The sequence below is a fragment of the Pygocentrus nattereri genome, chromosome 26, assembly GCF_015220715.1.
Source record: "Pygocentrus nattereri isolate fPygNat1 chromosome 26, fPygNat1.pri, whole genome shotgun sequence".
Taxonomy (NCBI): domain Eukaryota; kingdom Metazoa; phylum Chordata; class Actinopteri; order Characiformes; family Serrasalmidae; genus Pygocentrus; species Pygocentrus nattereri.
The window spans coordinates 22,520,124-22,539,803 of NC_051236.1; the positions used below are offsets into that span (position 1 = coordinate 22,520,124).

At 39.7% G+C, this 19,680-nt stretch overlaps 1 protein-coding gene across 1 annotated transcript; it reads left to right on the top strand.

Annotated features, from left to right (window-relative positions):
- The first annotated feature begins 4,407 nt into the window (after positions 1-4,407).
- LOC108440199 (transmembrane protein 125) lies at positions 4,408-18,923 on the top strand. Its single transcript, XM_017718965.2, has 3 exons — positions 4,408-4,609; positions 9,592-9,921; positions 17,276-18,923. Exon 3 carries the CDS (start codon positions 17,352-17,354, stop codon positions 18,021-18,023), a length of 672 nt encoding a protein of 223 aa, XP_017574454.1. The 5' UTR covers positions 4,408-4,609; positions 9,592-9,921; positions 17,276-17,351; the 3' UTR covers positions 18,024-18,923.
- The last annotated feature ends 757 nt before the right edge of the window (positions 18,924-19,680 follow it).

Here is a 19,680-nt window from a genome sequence, read left to right on the forward strand (position 1 = left end):
CTGAAAAACACCCCAGTCTGGGGTTTATAGCATAAAATTATGTTTTGGTGAGGTCATCAGTGCGGATAGATTGATAGCAAGACCTATCTTTCACTGATCTTTCACAACCACAGAACTGATTGGCTGAATTTGCTTTCAGTTCAGTAAAGATCATTTATTTGCAGAGGCAACATAAAACATGAAGGGAAATAAAAAGTTATGTTCAGGGAAAAAACACCTTATTTCTGTGTGGATCATCTAAAGAATTACATGAGTCCCACTTTACTGTTATGGTTGGTGAGGACATTTATTTTTCCAACCACTGGAGGTCACCATTTTGAGTGATAGTGCATTTGAGCTTCGGTATTATACTGTGTCTTTTCTAAGATCAAGTCAAAATCAAAGGAAGGTTTTGTTATTGTCATTAGCATTAACAGTGGTATCTCTTTCTGTATATTTTAAGTACCTGTCCAATCCTATATGTTTTATATGTGAGTATATTTATACTTTAACATACTTGTGTGTGTGTGTGAATACAGGATGAGTCAAAAGAAACACCCAAATATCTGTAAGACATATAGTTGGCATGATATCATCATTACCATAATGTATTATACCAACAGGTGTACTTATCCAACCCTGGTCTTGGAGAAGACCCAGCCCTACGAATTGTAGTTTTACTTCTCCTAGCAGACCCACTTCAATTCATGAAGGACTTGTTAATAAACTCATTAGCTGGCGCAGGTGAGTTTGTGGGGAGGGTAAACACTAAAATGTGCAGGACAGAGAATACTCAGAGACCAGGGCTGGGAGCCACTGGGCTACTACATAATGTTAATTAGTCTAGCTATAAGCACCTCCCAGATATTTAGGTGGTTTCTAACTTTTAAATCATGCTGCACATATGACAGACATTAGCCCACCATTAATGATATCAATTATTATTATCGGAAGTTCTACAAAGCAGTGCTAGCGAGCCTGATCTCCGTCTGAGCGTGAAGGAAGAGAAGAAGGAGAGAAATCCAGTCCAGCAGTCCAGCAGTTCAGTTCTCCTTCATGTATTAAACTACACACCAGCACTAACTCAGCACTTCCATCCATCAGCCTCCAGCAAAAACTTTGGTTAAAGCCCAAGTTGAAGGCTAAGTTTTTGACTTTGTCTGCAACAAAATGACAATAAACTTGATTTTGTGCAAATCAAAATCATGCATGGATGTAATTATGCCACATGTTTCCATTCAATCAAATAAAGTCAGGACATACAGATTTTGTTTTCACACATTTTCAGTGCGTAAGTCATGTTTTGGGTGTTTGGGCAGTCGTGCTCAATGATGACAGAGCACAGATACAGAGCACATTTCTTCATAGAAGTGCTTTATATATGATATTCATTGAGGTGCTTTTATTTATACAACACATTTTTACAAGTAATTGTATTTCAAAGTATTTTAGAGAGCCACAGGGATTTACAGCAAATTGTCAAAGATTTTGTATAATTTTAAATGTTTGTGATGTAAGCAGTCATTCAGAGTGGTTTGATGTGAAGTGATGCATTGTACTGAAACTTACAGACGCAGATTTCCTTATAATGGTGATGATAGGAACCAAGGGTTGCAAGGTGTACAATCAATTATGACCATTTTATTTACTATCCAAAACGACTAGTGAACCCATCTGAAACTATGTGGAACCCTGAACGTGGATAAGTAAGGTTCCTTTTGGGTTCCATGAGCCCTGCTGGGGTTTGTAAATGGGTTGTTACTGGGGCCCTATTCGGCTGCCCAGGAAAACCTACATGGACTTCAACTGGACTAGCCATGAATTCCACATATATGGAGCCCACAGGGGCCCTTTGTGGGCTTGTTTCCATCTGTAGATCCTTTTCTGGTTAAAATATTGCTCAAAAGTACGTCAGAAGTGTAGAATTATTTACATTTTTTTATAATATTGTATTTCTTATCTGAAATTAAGATTTGAAGGATTTTTCTTATTGCACAAGTATAATAGAAGTGCAATCGCCACAACCCCAAACTGTGCATTTATATTTACAGGAAATAAAGAATAAAATAAATTAATATAAAATATTACTAATATAAAAGTAAAAACTCTAAACACTATATGTATGTGCAATATACAGATATAGGATTTTATATTGTATCCAGTGAAATTTTTTGAGGTCAAGGCCTATTCCTTGTATTTTTACATATATAATCCTTTTGTATTTTTAAGTATATGAATACCTCAGAAAATATGGATATTATTATTATTATTATTATTAATATTATTACACCGTGGGTAGTGCTGTTGTCTCACAGTAAGAAGAGCCTGGGTTCAGTTCTCTGGCCTGGCGACCAGGGTCCTTTCTGTGTGGAGTTTGTGTGTTCTCCCTGTGTCTGTGTGGGTTTCCTCCCACAATCCTAAGACATGCAGTCAGGCCAGTTGGAGATCCTAAATTGCCCCTAGGTGTGAACGTGTGTGGATGTATATGTCTGGGTGTGATGGACTGATCTCCAATCACTTCCATGGCCACAAGTGTACAAAACCAAGCACCTAGGCCTGCAGACTGCTTCTACAAATATTAGTGAAAGAATGGGTCGCTCTCAGGAGCTCAGTGAATTCCAGTATGGTACCGTGACCAGACAAGTCCAGTCATGAAATTTCCTCACTTCTAAATATTCCACAGTCAACTGTCAGTGATATTATAACAAAGTGGAAGTGATTGGGAACGACAGCAAATCAGCCATGAAGTGCTAGGCTATGTAAAATGACAGAGTGGGGTCAACGGACGCTGAGGAGCATAGTGCACAGAGGTCACAACTTTCTGTAGAGTCACCCGCTACAGACCTCCAAACTTCATGTGGCCTTCAGATAGCTCAAGAACAGTGCAGAGAGCTTCAAGGAATGGGTTTCCATGGCCGAGAAGCTGCATCCAAGCCTTACATCACAAAGTACAATGCAAAGCGTCAAATGCAGTGGTATAAAGCGCTGCCACTGGACTCTAAAACAGTGGAGACGTGTTCTCTGGAGTGACGAATCACGCTTCTGCATTCGGAAATGAATGAGTCTGAATGAATGGGTTGCCAAGAGAACGGTACTTGTCTGACTTTGTGCCAAGCGTAAAGTTTGGTGGAGGGGGGATTATGGTGTGGGGTTGTTTTTCAGGAGTTGGGCTTAGTTCCAGTGAAAGGAACTCTTAATGCTTCAGCAGATCAAGAGATTTTCGACAAATTCATGCTCCTAACTTTATGGGAACAGTTTGGGGACGGCCCCTTCCTGTTCCAACATGACTGCGCACCAGTGCACAAAGCAGGTCCATAAAGACATGGATGAGTGAGTTTAGTGTAGAAGAACTTGACTGGCCTTCACAGAGTCCTGACCTCAGCCCAATAGAACACCTTTGGGATGAATTATAGCGGAATCTGTGAGCCAGGCTTTCTCGTCCAATGTCAGTGTCTGACCTCACAAATGTGCTTCTGTAAGAACGGTCAAAAAATCCCATAAACACACTCCTAATCCTTGTGGAAAGCCTTCCCAGAACAGTTGAAGCTGTTATAGCTGCAAAGGGTGGGCCGACAACATATTAAACCCTATGGATTAAGAATGGGATCTCACTCAATTTCATATGCGTGTGAAGGCAGACGAGTGAATACTTTTGGAAATATAGTGTGTGTGTATATATATATAACATCTTACCCTGGAGAATGTGTTGCATATATGGTTCTTTTTGAAAGTGGTTCTATATAGGACCAAAAAGGGCTCTTGTTACAAGCTTGACATAACAGCAGAACCACATACAATAACTTTATCCAATTGTTAACCTGAGCATGTGCATTCATTGTCAGGAGGGCTTTACATTAGCTTGACCTGGAAGTGCCTTGTTTTGATTCTGGCTTTCTCAAAGTTTCTTAGCGCGAAAACATTCTTTGCCGTTTAGTTCTTGCAGCTGTGGAGTTCTTGCCTCCTTACTCTGCCTTACTTTCTAAAGTAAAACCCACCCATTCCAGTCGAGGTATTCCAGTCGCTCGGTTTGTTTAGGGATTTGCGGCAAACCCTGACTGTGGCAATACAACGTCTCAGCCATTAGGCAGTGCATTCATAACCACTGATTATAATGCCTTTCTGTTGAGGAGCTTTCAGAGGCCTCTTCAGACACCTTCAGATACCTGGTTCCTATCACCACCACGCTGAACCAGTCCGCCTCTGTCTACCGTTTCATTACACGGAACGCCGAAAGAATCAGTGTCAGTAACCCAGAAAAGCAAAGAGAGCAGAAAGTAGAGGGTGTAGGTGAACGTGCTGTAACACGGGGGATGAGGTTTCACTGTATCACTTGAAACGACGAAACCTGCGCGAGAAATAGGCCACGCCCCCTCTAACACACACCCGAACACCACTACACACACACACACACACACGCGCGCGCGCGCGCCAGGCGAAAGTCCGGATGGAGGGAGTGAGCGCACCTGAGCTGCTCTTCTCCCCTGTCGACTTCATCTCTCTCCGTAAGGGACGCTGGGACGCGGTGGCGGTGTCGATATTCCCGTATTTTTCTCTGGTGTTTCGCTCATTTGAAGCGACGCCGGCGAGAAACGACGCGGTTTGGGGACCGGAGCGTGTCTGCTCAGCGCAGGTAGGGGCTCCAACTGCCTCACACATCAGAGAGGAGCTCCGTCTGCTGAGGAAAGCAGCCGGCTGCTCTTCAAAACCCGCGATTATGGATTAAAAATGCAGAGACGAGCTTGCGCGCCTTTATATTCTATCAGAAGCTGCTTCTCTGACAACTTCTAAGATCAAAGAAGCAGCTTCTAATAGAGAAGTAAAAGGCTGGTGAGTTAGTTTGGTGCTTCATGATCCACATTCAAACAGCCGAATAAGTTGAGAGGTAAATAAGTGCTACTTTAAACGACTGAGCTCGTCTCTGAAGCTAATCGAGGTTGCGAATGGTTTTCAAAGGCAGGTCGTTTGTGGTGGCCACTTACAATTCGTGTGTTATTTAAATCGAGCAGCTGGAGTTCATGGGAATTCATTTTGCATCGTTTAATTTGGTTATTATTAGTGTGTCTGCGCTGACTGTAGTGTCGATGCTGAACAGGATGTGCTTTATTCTTGGAGATAATAATAATGCTGGTATTATGCTGACGTCATGATGTAATTTGTAAACTTTGAGCCACACTGTTGACCCTTAAACACCCTGGGGCCTGCTGGCATGCTGACATTACTTCATACACAGATAACAGGGCAACAGCTTCGTGCTTTTTCCTCTAAAATGTAGTTCACATATTATATATTATTATATTAGGTACAACTGCCTTGTAAATGGTAAGAGTACCTTTATCAGGTCATGTCACTACTATGTCTGGTCAGCGTAGTGCTGAACATCCAAATAACATCTGCTGTGTGGTGGTCCTGTTGGGGTCTTGACCACAAAATTTATGCAGAGAAACAGTTCAGAGAAAGTAATTGTAGAACTATAAAGTGCACCTACATGTTTATTGGACCTGACAACATAGTCGAGTGTATTTCACTTAACACAGTGGCATTTTTTTGTTAAACAAACATAAAACTAACACTACAAGTAAAGTAGTACAAATAAGCAAAGAAGTAACACTTATTTTTCTATGTCTGTCAGGGTGTTTATCAAATCCACTTCCAAAGAGGAAGCACAGTTGTCTTACCACCCCCTGTTACTTGCCTCAGCTAATTGATTCTTCATTAAATTAAACAGCTAAATCACATGCACTGCTGTTTTAATTCAACAGAGTGTGCTGAGAACAAAACCTGTGTTCTGCCTACTGTACAAAGATAGAGATAGCTTAAACACAAAGACACACACACACTTTCTAAGCCACTTATCTCTCTGGGTCGTGGGGGAAATGGAGCCTATCCCAGCAGTCTTTGGGCAGAAGGCAGGATACACCCTGGACAGGTCATAACTTAAATAACAAAAATTATTATGATAAAAAACAAACAACAGATGTTTTTCATTATTTATGTTTATTTGTATTGATGGTGTTATATAGCGTTATTATAAAGAAATACACACTTACTGCCAAGATAAATAGTTTTAACATTTCTTCTTGACTGCCTAAGACTGCCTCTCTCGCTCTCTCGCTCTCTCTCTCTCTCTCTCTCTCTCTCTCTCTCTCTCTCTCTCTCTCTCTCTCTCTCTCTCTCGCTCGCTCTCTCTCTCTCTCTCTCTCTCTCTCTCTCTCTCGCTCTCTCTCTCTCTCTCCCATTTCAAAATGCATTAAATGCCAATTCTATAATTTTATACATGATATATGATGTTGGGAGTGGGCTTTACCCTTACACATAGAAAAAAATTTCAATGCTATATGATTAATACCACCATACTGTACACACACACACACACACACACACACACACACACACACACACACACACACACACACACACACACTGGTCAGCCATAACATTAAAACCACCCCCTTGTAACCACGTATGTGCACTTTGTAGTTTTACAATTACAGACTTTAGTCCATCTTTTCTCTACATACTTTGTTAGCCCCTTTTTATCCTGTTCTTCAGTGGTCAGGACCCCCATTTTATGCTGTGTCTGATCCACTCAGACCAGTGCAACACACACTAATACACCACCACGCCAGTATCACTGCAGTGCTGAGAATGATCCACCACTCATACCTCACTCAATACCTGCTCTGTGGGTGTGGTCTTGTGGGGGTCCTGACCACTGAAGTACAGGGTAAAAGAGGGTTAACAAAGTATGCAGAGAAACAGATGGTAACACACGCACGCACACACTCACACACACAATGTTTGGCCTTCAAGGACAGATGTGGCCTATATGAGAGGTAAAAACTGTTAAGTGCAGAGAAAAAGCTAAAACATAACTCAACTCCTGGCTCAATTTTTTATCTGCACTGCTGCACAGAACAAACATTCAGCTCTCTACATGGCAAACATCAAGCTTCAGAAATGCTAGAATGTGCTTTGACGGGCCGTTTGGGCAGACAGACAGGCAGTCATTGAGAAGCCTTGGCCTGAGTGAGTGTGAGTGAGCAGGCGAGTGGGTGCAGGTGTGCAACCTGGCCGGTGACTGTCACACAGATGGAGGTCAGGGTGGAGTGCAGTGCAGGGGAAAGCTGGATCATTGCCCTGTTTGGGATCAGGTTATGGGCCTTGTGTACGCTGCTCCTGGCCTGGAGGATAAATCTGAATATTCTGGGGCCTGCCACCGCTCAGAGGAAGAAAATGAGAAAGGGAGGGACAGAGAGAAGGAGAGAGGGAGAGAAGAAAAAAGGTGAACCAGTTTCTTTTTGTCAGCAGTGTGGAGCTGGGCGGACGCGCATGTTAATTGGTGATTTAATTAGTCCTTAAATATTGCAGCTGTGCTCAATAGGAGCGCACTGCAATGAGTTTACAGGATATTAAAGACCTAACCAGGACAAAACGAAACAGCATTCCAGCTAAAGCGCTTAAAAAAACTTAAAATCAAAAGTAATCAAGAAATACTCTTATACTTGACACAGTGCATTTTCTAAAACACACATTATGGCATCTGTAAAAGAGCAGCTATATCGAAATATCAAGTTGACCATGCACAAAGAACGCAGAGGTGCAAAAAAGCCACAAAAGAAAGATGGAGCAATACATCTTTGTTCATAATATCTGTTTGTTTTGTGCCTCTTCTTTTAGCTTGCACTGCAACATGGTAGTGAGGTGAAATGAGATGGGGGAATAATAGTGTGTGCTTTGGAGAGAGAGAAAGAGAGAAAGAGAGGGAGAGGTGGTGACATCAGTGGGTCCTGAAGTGAAACGGTGCAAAACAACAGGAGGCATAGGTGAGGCTGCGGGACAATAAAGGTAGAGTAACACAGAAAGCTGGGAGAAAAGGAAGGGGAGGAGGAGGAGAAGGAGGGGCTTTGATTTCCAAGCAGGTTAACCCAGCCAGCCAACAGAACCCCAATGCAATTTGACTGAGAGAGAGAGAAAGTTGGTGAGATTACAGAATGCAAGATAGTGAGGAAAAGAGAGAAAAAGCCAGATTAAGGAATGAACTAGAGAGATACAGAGTAGTTGCAGGTGTATAGTGCATAGTGAGCCTGAGCAGCTGCAGTGTCTGGTTTGTTCCTCAGGTTATGCCTCACAGTAACCTGAGCCATGTGTGCAGGCTGATAACCCATGGATTAAGAAGAGTAGAAGCAGCACTAGGAAGCCTGGCCTTATCAGAGTTGTGCATGATAAAGCAACTCTTCTAGAGCCTTGTTCTGCATTATTCAAAACCATGATTACCATATACTAGATTTTCAAGTACATTGTACTTTTCTGAGATAAAACTTGCTGGATGCATCTAGAAAAGAGCAAAACTTTTAGTTCTCAGTTTCTGTAGCTTTTTGCTTCTAGATTCAATGTGGTTTCTGCTTTGTAATAGCTTACAGTAGTAGCAGTACTGTGCATAAAGCCAGGGACCATGCTTTATTTGTTTGATTTCCAGTCAAAACTACAAGGTATTTGTTTTTCAGGAGATATATCTGAGGAGATTACACTGTAAAAAAGTGGCTCGTCAGATCTACGTAAAAATTACTCCATGTGGTAACATGTAAATTAACTAGTTTTATTCAACCTAAATAAATACTTTGAATGAAAGTCAAAATCATTTCTTGAGTTGAATAAAATCAGTTCAGTTGCTTGTTACCATATGAAGTCATTTATTTTAAAGTAGATCTGATGAGCCACTTTCTACAGTGTAGATGTTAGGCAAGGCAAAGCAAGGCAAGGCATGATTAGAACATGATTAATAGAAGAGATTTAAAAGACAAAATAATTCATTTTAAAATCAAATTAGGCTAGCTAAAAATCTAATAAAAATTAAAAATAAGATTAGGATAAAAAGGGCTGTTACACTAATCTGATTGCATAAAAAAGGGAAAAATAAGGAAAATAAGTGAAAAAAACAGGAGTTTTCAAAACTTCAAAAATTATTAAAAGTTATAGAAAAAATGGGTTTCCTAACAGCCTTGCCACTGGCCAGACCACTAAAGACCACTAAAACTGTTAGACCACACTGGGTAGACCACTAAAACTGTTGTCATCATACCATATTTAAAGATTCCATCTTTGAGAGAGAGGAGAAAATCAAGCTCCACTTTTGCTTTAGATCTGAAAAAAAATCTATAAGCATTTCTATCCATCCTTCCACATTGAGAAGACAACTCAATACTGTGAGTCTGAAAGGATGTGTAGCTATGAAGAAGCTGCTACTGAGAAAAGAAAATAGACCAAAAAATGGTCTATGACCAACTGACCACCCCAGATTCCAGACCTCAACTTAATTACATGTGTTTCGGATTACCTGGATCATGAGATGCAGTAAGTGCAACTTCTAAGACTGAGCTCTGGAGTTGAGGAATTGAAGTGTGGGGCCATATGCTGGTGCCTGTTTAAAGGGGTTAAAATGGCTGTTGACTAAGATAAGGTGCTATCATCTCCTGCTTATTTACAATCTCATAAACCTTCTCTCATTAGTATGTAACATTGTGTGCATATGAAAAGTAAAAGGAACTGGTCTACCTATTCTTCCTCATTTTGCCCCTATATCTCATTGTGTCTGTCTTTTTATTCTTGTTCTAGTGAGAAGTCAACCTCATCCTGGCCTAGAGAAGGAAACAGAGACTTACTTCATTGTCACTGTCCAGCAACCAGGTGGAGAAGAAACAAGGCAGAGGCTGTTGCATGGTGACCAAAGACAAGAGCATGCTTTGTGAAGGCTTCCTATTCAGATACATGCCCTGCTGCCCTACAGACCCTGACACCAAAGTGTAAAGCTTCAATACGGTCCTGACTCTAAACATAGACTGCCTTAATGCTTGGCACATAGCTGCCAGGAAGGATGGAGCATTGTTTGATTTTTTGAACAGCCCAGAACACCAAGAGGATATTTACACAAAGTGCTACTTGCAGGTAAACATTGTTAAATCCCAGACTTTATGCCCATTGAATGGATCTTATAGACCTCTGAGGATGTGTGTCATTTTGTTTTCTGTAACATGATCAAATAGCAATGCCATCTCTAAGCGGTTTTTCAAAACATTTTCAAGAACTGCCCCTAACACACCCTAGGGTAAACAAAAGTCTTCTAAAGCTGAGACATTTCGTCCTATGTATATTTTTTCCCTGGATGTCACTGGGTCAACTGACTCTGCTACAACACTATTATTTACCAAAACTTTACAAAGTTTGCTGGGGTGCATGGGGTGTTTTGGTGAGGTTGCTTGTCTTATGATGTGAAAATTCCTAATTTGAATACTTAACAAGCTTATAATTCAAATGACACAGTGATATTTGAAGGAAAAATGTATGAGGGGTAAAAAGTATGGGTAATGGGCGGTATGCTGGTTAAAATTCTTCCTTAGGTATGAGTTTTGTATGAGTTATACACCTCTGCCAGAAAAAAGCACAGATAACGCAACGTATAAGCAGTGCAAACTGTGCTAATGCGAGACTCTTTAGCTGAGTCGTTAGATCAGCAATGTTTGTCACTTTTCAAACAAAAATGAAAATGCAGCCACTGTTTAGTGTTTTGCATGTGATGTAATCCACATTTTTGAAGCAGTGGATGTAAAAGAATGCTCGGTCCTATGTGGCTAGCCTAACAGGGACACCAGAGTGGTAGAGGCGCTCCCTCTCGTACCGCCTGTGGAGCCCCCTGACTCGGGCAGCTACACCAGACAACACTTCGCAAGCATCATAAACACAGAGCAACTGGTACAGAATCATGAAAGAGTGTAATATCCCAAATTCCAGCCGTGTCTGATAGCCGGAGGGGGTGAGTTTATGGGATCCACATGAGACAAATGACTTGACAGATTCAATGAATCTAAGGTTGATAGCTTATTCTAGATTTTCCACCTTAAATAGTGCAGCAGTTACATTCAGGTGCCTGTACAGATGCCACGATGTAACTGCTGCTACATTTAAGTTGGAAAAGAAAATCCTAACAAAAACTTGTGAAATAAGAAGCGAAATTCAGCCTTGTAGAAATTTACATTTAGCACCGTTTTTGCTGGGCCCACAGGGCTAGTGCTACAAAGCAATGTTGACAGGTTTATCTATTTATTGTTTTGCTGTTACTATTCTGCGCAATAAAAATTATTTAGATTTACATCAGTTGTTCTAAATATTTTTTTTTTCAAAAGTGAAGGGACATCCCAGAATAATAAGCCACTGATATTAATCCACAAAGTATCTAAAATGATTTTATTTGTGATATACACTGAAGCCAAAAGAAATTTTAATAATGACTTGATATAAATATTTGGCCGTTCAAACAACTACAGCTAATAGGATTTGTAACTTTTATGGTCAGTTAACCCTAGAGTATGACAAGGCAGTTTTTCAAATCGGTCTTCATTTCTCCCGTGGACATCAACCATATGCAAATGATGAACAACAAAATGATAACAGGTTCAGAGGCTCATATGGCCTCTCTGTTAGGTGCGTTATGGACTTTGGCTACGTTTAGTGTTGGGTGTGCTGTAATTTCCTTATGAGCCTGTCCTTTTCTCTTTTTTATTTGCATGGATCAGTGTAAATTATTGACCAGGGAAAGACTCCATTCTGTCAATGAGTCATTCCCACATGCCCTTGTAAGGAACATTTTTACTCATAGGAATTACAGTATGGCCATGTTTACAGTCCATGGCCATGTGCACTGCTCTAAGCAAGGCTGATGTACTGATGTGTAAGTCATCACAAAGGTTGAGACCAAGGCCTGCGCTGCCATTCCATCCACTATTAACATGGGCCGAAGTGATTAGTCATTATAAACTTGACTGGCCCATGCTGTGTATCTTACACCCTTCTTCTCTGTCTTGTAACTTTGAACTTTTTGCTTATCTTTTAATCCAGCACTCTGCATGAACATGATCTGATAGTTGTGCCAAAGAATGCACCGCTGGGCTGTGAAGCTCATTATACAGAGTAAGCTAATGAAGAACAGTCCTTTAGGGATTTTTGACTGATAAAGAGTTAAGAGGCAGTATGTTCCGAAGAAAACTGATTTATTTTCTTATCATTAATGTCCTAAAGACATTCAGCTAGAGAACCCAAAGCTGAGTAGACTAAATTGGTTTCCAAACCCAGTGGTGATTTAAGTGAGTATTTTTTCTGTCATAGTCATAAGAAGAAAGTGCACTTTAACTTCTATCTTGGCCTGCTTATATCAGCAAATATTCTCAAAGTTCTTATGGTGGGTGATACTGCAACAACATGAATATACACATATATTCATCATACATGATAAACTTAGTAAAAAAAAGAAACATATTTAAGTACATCAACAGTATACATGAAGTATACATCCATCCATCCATCCATCCATTTTCTAAGCCGCTTCTCCCTCAGGGTCGCGGGCGGGTGCTGGAGCCCAAAGACTGCTGGGATGAAGTATACAGAGAATACTAAAAGAATTATATTACTTAAACCAATGCTTTAAAGTAAAAAGCATGCTTTAGCACTTTAGCTTAAGTTCACCACACTTGACCATTTAGTACCTTTGAGATGAGCTGGAGTGGCATTTGTTATTCAGAACTAATAATCCAATATCAGCGCATGACCTCATTTATACTCCTGTGGCTAAATGCAATCAAATCCTAACAGCAATGTTCCAAAATCTAGTGTAAAGCCTTCTCAGAATAGTAAAGATGGTTACTGTAGCATAAGTGGGAATAAACTCCTTATTAATGTCCTTGATTTCAGAAGAAATATTGGTAACATTTTAGTTGCATTTTAGTTATATATCTGAAAATAAGCAGCAATCAAATATGGATATCGGTTAACTCAAGAGTGTACATTTAAAATGTTTCAAGTGTAGCAGAAACTGTGTCTTACGAATTGCATAAGTTAACTTAAGTTGGCATATGTTGCCCGACTTTAGAACAGAAAAGATCTTGCAGGTGTAGAAGATGCATTTTAACATTCCCTAAATGTAACTGAAATATGTATACATTGTGTTTAATTATAATATATTTATATTTAATATATTAACATTACATATTTATTTGTTGAATTCAGGTATATTTAGTGATCCTGAAATCCAAGTTGCAGTATATCTCAATAAGTAGCACTGTAGTGTATAAGTACATCCAGTAGTGTATTTATTATATATTCCATAATTACATGTTTGACTTTACTGCACCTGAAGAAGTTTGGAAAGCCCTCACTATAATGCACTTAGAATATTCTTAATCATAGCTTAATTATAATTTGAATAAACTTGTCATAGGTTGTCCCAAAATAATATATTTAGTATATATAAAAGTATGCTTAAAGTGTGGACATTCAAAATATTGAATGCATTTTTTTTAAAGGGAAGTGCCACGATATGTAGATTTTTGAGGTTTGTGAGTCAGAATAGATGAAATGCACTGGCAAAATAGTTGTGCCATTTTTAGAAAAGGTCAAGGAGAACAAGGATGCAGTTGTTATTTTTTACAGGGTCTCTGTAATTGGCCTGAATCTGTCTTTTTTATGATACACCAAGTTGCTCATTGCTCTAGAAGTACTGACGATACCTTTGATATACTCAGAAAAGAGTGTTGTCATGGAATTTATCACAATAATGTTTATATGTTGTCATATTGTGAGTATATTGTATTGGGCACCCTACAAAGTTGCATCCATCTTCTTCCATTGTTACATGCTCCTGATTAAAGATTAGGTTCCCTCTTCCATCTTGATTTAGCTTTATTTATTAGTGATTCATTTTCCCCTCTCTGCTCATGTGCCTCCTCAATTATTGTGCGCTATTTCAAAGTGCTGCATGACAGTGACAAGAGGCTCAAGTCTATAGGGACTTAATTAACAAAGTGTCACACATGCTCACACTAAACTGCACAGCCGTTTCAGCCACTCACCAACGAAAAACAATTATAGTCAACAAACAGGAAAAAAAGAACACTGTGTGCTTTGTGCACTTTCCATCCTCTTTCGATTAGTGTTGTTATGTGTATAGTAGTCAGAAGTCTAGTAATTAAGAGTCCTGGCTCTATATATTATCTTATATAAACAAATGGATTTGTGAACATATCCAGACACCCCTAATCAGTGAATTCTACTTTAAGGTGTTCAGTTGAACACGCACAGCTTGTATTATTTAGAACAGCATTGCTAATAGAATGCAGTGCTCTGTAACAGCTGCACATGAGCCTAAGGTCACCATGCTGGGCCATCCAGAACTTTTGGCATGGGTTGGAGTGCTGTTTCCAGTACTAATACAGAACTAATCAACCAACATCAGCACCTGAGCCCACTAAGGCTCTTGTAGGCTGATCAATCAAATCCTCAGCAATGTTCCAACATCTAGTATAATACCTTCCCAGAAAAGTAGAGGCTGTTACTGCAGAAAAGAGGAGACAAACTCCCTGTAAATGACCTTGTTTTCAAAAAGAACTGGTAATACTTTATAATAAGAGGTCCTAATAAACAGCTCCTTAATCATTATCTAATAGTTGACTAATAATGACTGAGAATATTCACATCAGAGTTACATATCATTGCTGTTGGAACAAAATCTTGTAACTTTAGAGGAGAAGGGGAAAAAATATTTAATTTTCAATGTAAAATAATGAAAGGTTTTAAGATAATGTAAAGGGCAGCTGGTATTTTAAATTATTTTAAAATAAAAACAACAAAAATGGGGAGAGAATATATGGAGAACCCTTTGAATTAACCATTTACTTACTGACATATAAGTATCAATAATTCATATATAAGTCAATAATTATTGCAAATTGTAGAAACCTATTAATGATGATTAATAATGATTTTGTTAATTGATGCTCATAACTCACATATTATGTAACTTAAATGTTAAGTTTTTAAATTTACTTAGCATTACCAGTACTTGGTAATTGTCTACATCCTGTTTAAATGACATAGTTGTTATTTACGATCTTGCTGTTTTGTGAGGTATAAACTTTTCCTTAATGCTTAGTTAGTCATTGATAGTAGTAGCATATACTTTTCTAAACATTAATAATCAGTAATCAGACCTCTATTATAAGGTTGTGGGTTTATAATATGTCACTGCTGTTGGAACAAAACCTTGTATCTCCAACAACATAATTTTACAGGAGAAGGAAAAACATGCTTTTCTTTTAATGTTACTCAATGGAATCAGACTTTTTTCCAAGTCATTTTGGGTCATTTTTTTTGCTCCGTTCATCATGAAATTTACACACTATATAAAGTGAAACAAGCATTTTCAATTTATGCTAAAGAGTGAAAAATGACCAAATGAAGATTTTGCTTTTGTTCTGACAACAGCAATATTTATGAAGCTATATTACTTATTTTAAATAAATCAAATACTTTTATAAAAATGTCAGTGAAATGGTAACACTTATTAATATGTAATTAAAGAGTTTTTTTCCAAAATGTTATATATCCATCTGTTAGTTTTAGAAGTAGAGATTCCATATCTCCATTTTAGTTCTCTAATAAAGTTTATATTAATCATAGTATAGCATTGATATTTCTTGCATGTGTGAAGTTCACTCCCAACAGCATATGAAAAAACAAGAATATTTTTTAAAAGTAGTCTGTTATGCCTTTTGTGAGGAAGCCCTTCAATTATATAACTATTAGGTAGAGTTTCTTTTTATAAGTACCTGTTAATGAAAAGTGTTACTGAAATGTGGGGTAAGCAGATGTTTTTGGACAAACTATCCCCTCCACCATTGTGCTCGTTAGAGGCCAGTGTCCCCCTTCTCTTTTTTAATGTAATTGGCCCACTGGGTCCAGGGATGTGGTGTATACCGTGGAGTTTTGTATGAGAGTAAAGGCAGAAGGCTGGCAGGCAACTGGCTGCTGACTGTTCCACTAAAGCCGCTGACAGGATTGTAAAGACAAGCTGTCAGTGCCACAACCTTGAGGGTCGCTGGGACCACAGGGACAGGCCATTGATAAAGGGATTAACACTTGAGCCCATAGCGAAGGGGAATTTCTTTTCTCCTTGTACTGTAGTCTCCTGCACACATACACACATTCCTTCAGTCTCTAGTCAGAGGGAAGTCACAACAGAGGTGTTAAGACCTTGAAGGATTGTTGGACCTAGTCTGAATTTCCTTAGAGGAAGCTGTACAATAGGGTGTGTGGAGCAGCTTCCTTTGACTTACTTTGCCTAGCTGTGGTTATTTTGAATAGTGTTGGATCCTGAAGTTATAAGTTTAGCTTCCAATGTGACCAGAAAGTGGTGATAGGTGTTACAGCTGATTTCTCAGTTTGAATGTTAGATCAAATATTGGCATGCCATTGTTTTCACTGAATGACGCACTTGAAATGCTGAAAGCTTCAGTGGCTGTATTTGTTAGTTTGAATGGTGCCTAGCTTTCCACACTTTGGTAAATGTGCATATGACTGTGGGTTGTTCAATGTTTGTAGTAGGGCCTAGACAATATGACAACTTGGCATCAATACATTCAAAATTCTATGAACCAGTAACATTGTGTACATAGGCTTTGTCAGTTTTAGTTTATAATTGCCTTGAAGATGGATATGTTTTTCAGCTATCCAGTATGATTATGATGTCATTTCTCAGCATGTTTTGTTATATAATGTTTACAGAGACATTATCAGTGCTTTATTGTTACTTAATCTATAATAAATCTATTTAATAAATTTATGGAACATAATATCAGCTGATTTGATTGCTCAAACAATAAATCGGTTGGGCCCTAGTTTATGTTTCTGTTAATGTTTTAAACCTTTAACCCCTATAATTCTAGTTGTATTTATTCAGTTAGTAAGCTTAATACTTGACTCAGTAACACTACTATGATATGTGCATTTATGATTATGATATTTATTATAAGACTGAGGATCTGAGGATATTGTGGTATTACATTATGGTGTAACATTTTTATATTATATACTTCATATTATATTATTTTTTAAAACATGTTTATCAAATTACATTTTGTTTATTTTCTAAATAAAAAGAGGTCAATACATTCTTAAATATGGCATGTTTTTGCACAATGTCTGTTTCATTTCATTACTGAAAAAATATACAAATACATATAAAATATTGAATGTTCCATAACAGGCCACATTTTATGTTTTATTTTTTGCTACATTCAGCAAATACATGTAAGTTTTGTATTAGAATGTGCAGAATTCTAAGGATGCCTATTTACTCCCGCTTACAGAACATATAATTTGACTAGGGGTGTCCAAACATTTGCATACAACTGTAAACATTCATACAGTTTAGCAAGTTTTCTGTGAAACTAAAGCATTGTTCACTTTGTGGCAGGTGCTGTTCTCAATCACCTCCCTGACATCTGGAGTGCTCCCCCACCCTCAGCAGTGGCCTGGCAGCGGGCAGCAGCATGTCGGAGCTGGAGGACTTCCCCCCTCCGCGGGGCCACCAGCAACATGCTGATCCGGCCCGCATCCAGCAGAACCTCCTGGAGGAGCAGGTGGAGCTGTGGTGGTTCAGTGAGCCTAGGAAATCTCTGCTATGCTATTGTGCCTCAGTGGCCCTGATCCTGGGCTGCGGCCTGGGTGGAGTGGGCCTTCTGTCCACCACCACCAGCCTGTCCAGCGAGTGGCGTCTGGGGGCAGGGACGGCACTGTGCTTATTGGCCTTGGCTGTTCTCCTCAAGCAGCTGCTGAGCTCCGCTGTGCAGGACATGAACTGCGTGAGGAGTCGGCGGCGCATTAATGTGCTGAAAAGCGGCGGCTTATCAGACGTCCTGGTTGTTCTCATTACAGGACTGTCCTTACTCATTTGTGGAGCCGTGCTGCTGGACATTGCCCTGGCTTACCACATGCCCAAGCCTGGCCAGGCTTTGAATGACATGTTTATATCAGGAGTGGTGCTGCTAGCGGGCGGAGGGTTTACAGTGTTAGCTGTCGGCCTTTACTCAGCTGTGGTTTTTCTATTAGAGAGGACAAGGCCGGAGCAGAGCCTGCGCGACAGGATGGTGGGCATCTTCACCGTTTCAGGACAGATGCGTGCCAGGAGGGAAACTGCATCAAGTCTGGCTCAGCTCATTTGACTATGACTGCATATTACTGCCTTTCTAGGATCCTCATATGAACTCAGCTCGAACAAAAATACAGAAATGCAAAAGAAATGTGTAAACTGATCTATATGATAATTTTTCCATTTCATTTAAGACTGTACTCCAGCAAGAAGGGATCAATAAAGAAACATAGCCACTAATGAACCTTTTGCACAATGGACACATACTGATTGAAGAATGTATGCAGCTACAACCATCAGTACAAACCGCACTTGACACGTTATATGTATCTACATCTCATTGTCAGCTAAGATGTAGACCTATAGTGGTTTTGCTCTTGTCTTGAAACATAGCTAGGACAATATTGAGGAGCTTTAAGCATAAACCGTAAGCCTTTATAGTGATACACTATTTTCACCCAAATAACAGACCAATGAAAGAGCAATTAAAGGGGTTTAAATCATTAAATTATATTTTGGTGAAGTATGCTGCTGTCTCACTCTACAACCATTGCCTTCCTCCAATATCACTGGGCTTCACCAAACATCAATCCTCCAATGTCAGTGGACTGCGTGTGTCCTTCACACTCTTATTTATGTGGGCAAAGGGGAGTGTGCCAAGTGGGGGTCCATCTGGACCTTGCTTGTCAGAGCTGTTTAGCGTGTGTGACAGAATGTATCAGCCGTGTCAGTTTGCATGTCTGTGATTTTATACTGCGACCTCTCTCTGCCTCGGTGCGGTGAACACTCTTGATCAAATAAAAGCAATTCTATATCAGTCGGTGTGATAGTGAAGCACATGGTGTGCCTTTTTATGTCAAAGTTGTTCTTTAGGGCTTTTGTTGTTTTGGGCAAGTTTTACAAGAAGTGGAAACAGCTGAAATATAAGCATATTTACAAACTTCAGTGCACTGATGGTGAGTGTATTTAGCAAAATTTGTGTGGTACATGCTTCTACTAGGGCCTACTAAGTTCTGCACAGTCTGGCTAAATTACACTGAAATGACCAACAGGCTCTAAAAATGCTTTAGCGTAGGGCAGTGCTTCCCAACATGCTCCTAAGGGCCTCCAGGCAGTCCAAATTTTTGCTCAACCTAACTCGGAACAGCAATTGTTTCACTTGGGGATCAACCCTTGCAAAATACATAATAAATAAATCGTAATAAACAAGAAGCCAAATATACCTGCTGGTTGGTATGAGCAGGTTATGTTTATCCCTCATTGACTCGGTGTGTGTGTATGTGGAAGGAATACACACACTATGGCACAGGCATTACTACAGCTGAGTCACTGAAGGTCCTGAGGGGGCAGGGCAGGGCTGAATGAAGGCCAGCACCAGAGGCTGGGTGGGATGTGTTGACTGATGCCTGTTCTAGCCCTCAACAGGCGGGCCATTGTCCTTAAACTGTTGTCAGTCACCACATGAACAAAGCCTCTCTGTGAGCTATTGTCTTTAAGTCACCAGCCTCTTATGCAGTGCCTGATAGGAGCAAGCCTTGTAAGAACAAGCATAAGCCTGGCTATCCAGCCATTGTAATATGCACATATACAGATGTGCACACATATGCACACACAGCAAATATTGTGCAGGCTAAAGAAACCTGTTGCTGTCATATGGGTAACTCTTCTAATGCTCTTGTAATGCACTTATTTAGCCTTAACTAGCCAGCAGCTGGTAGTGACCTGACTGC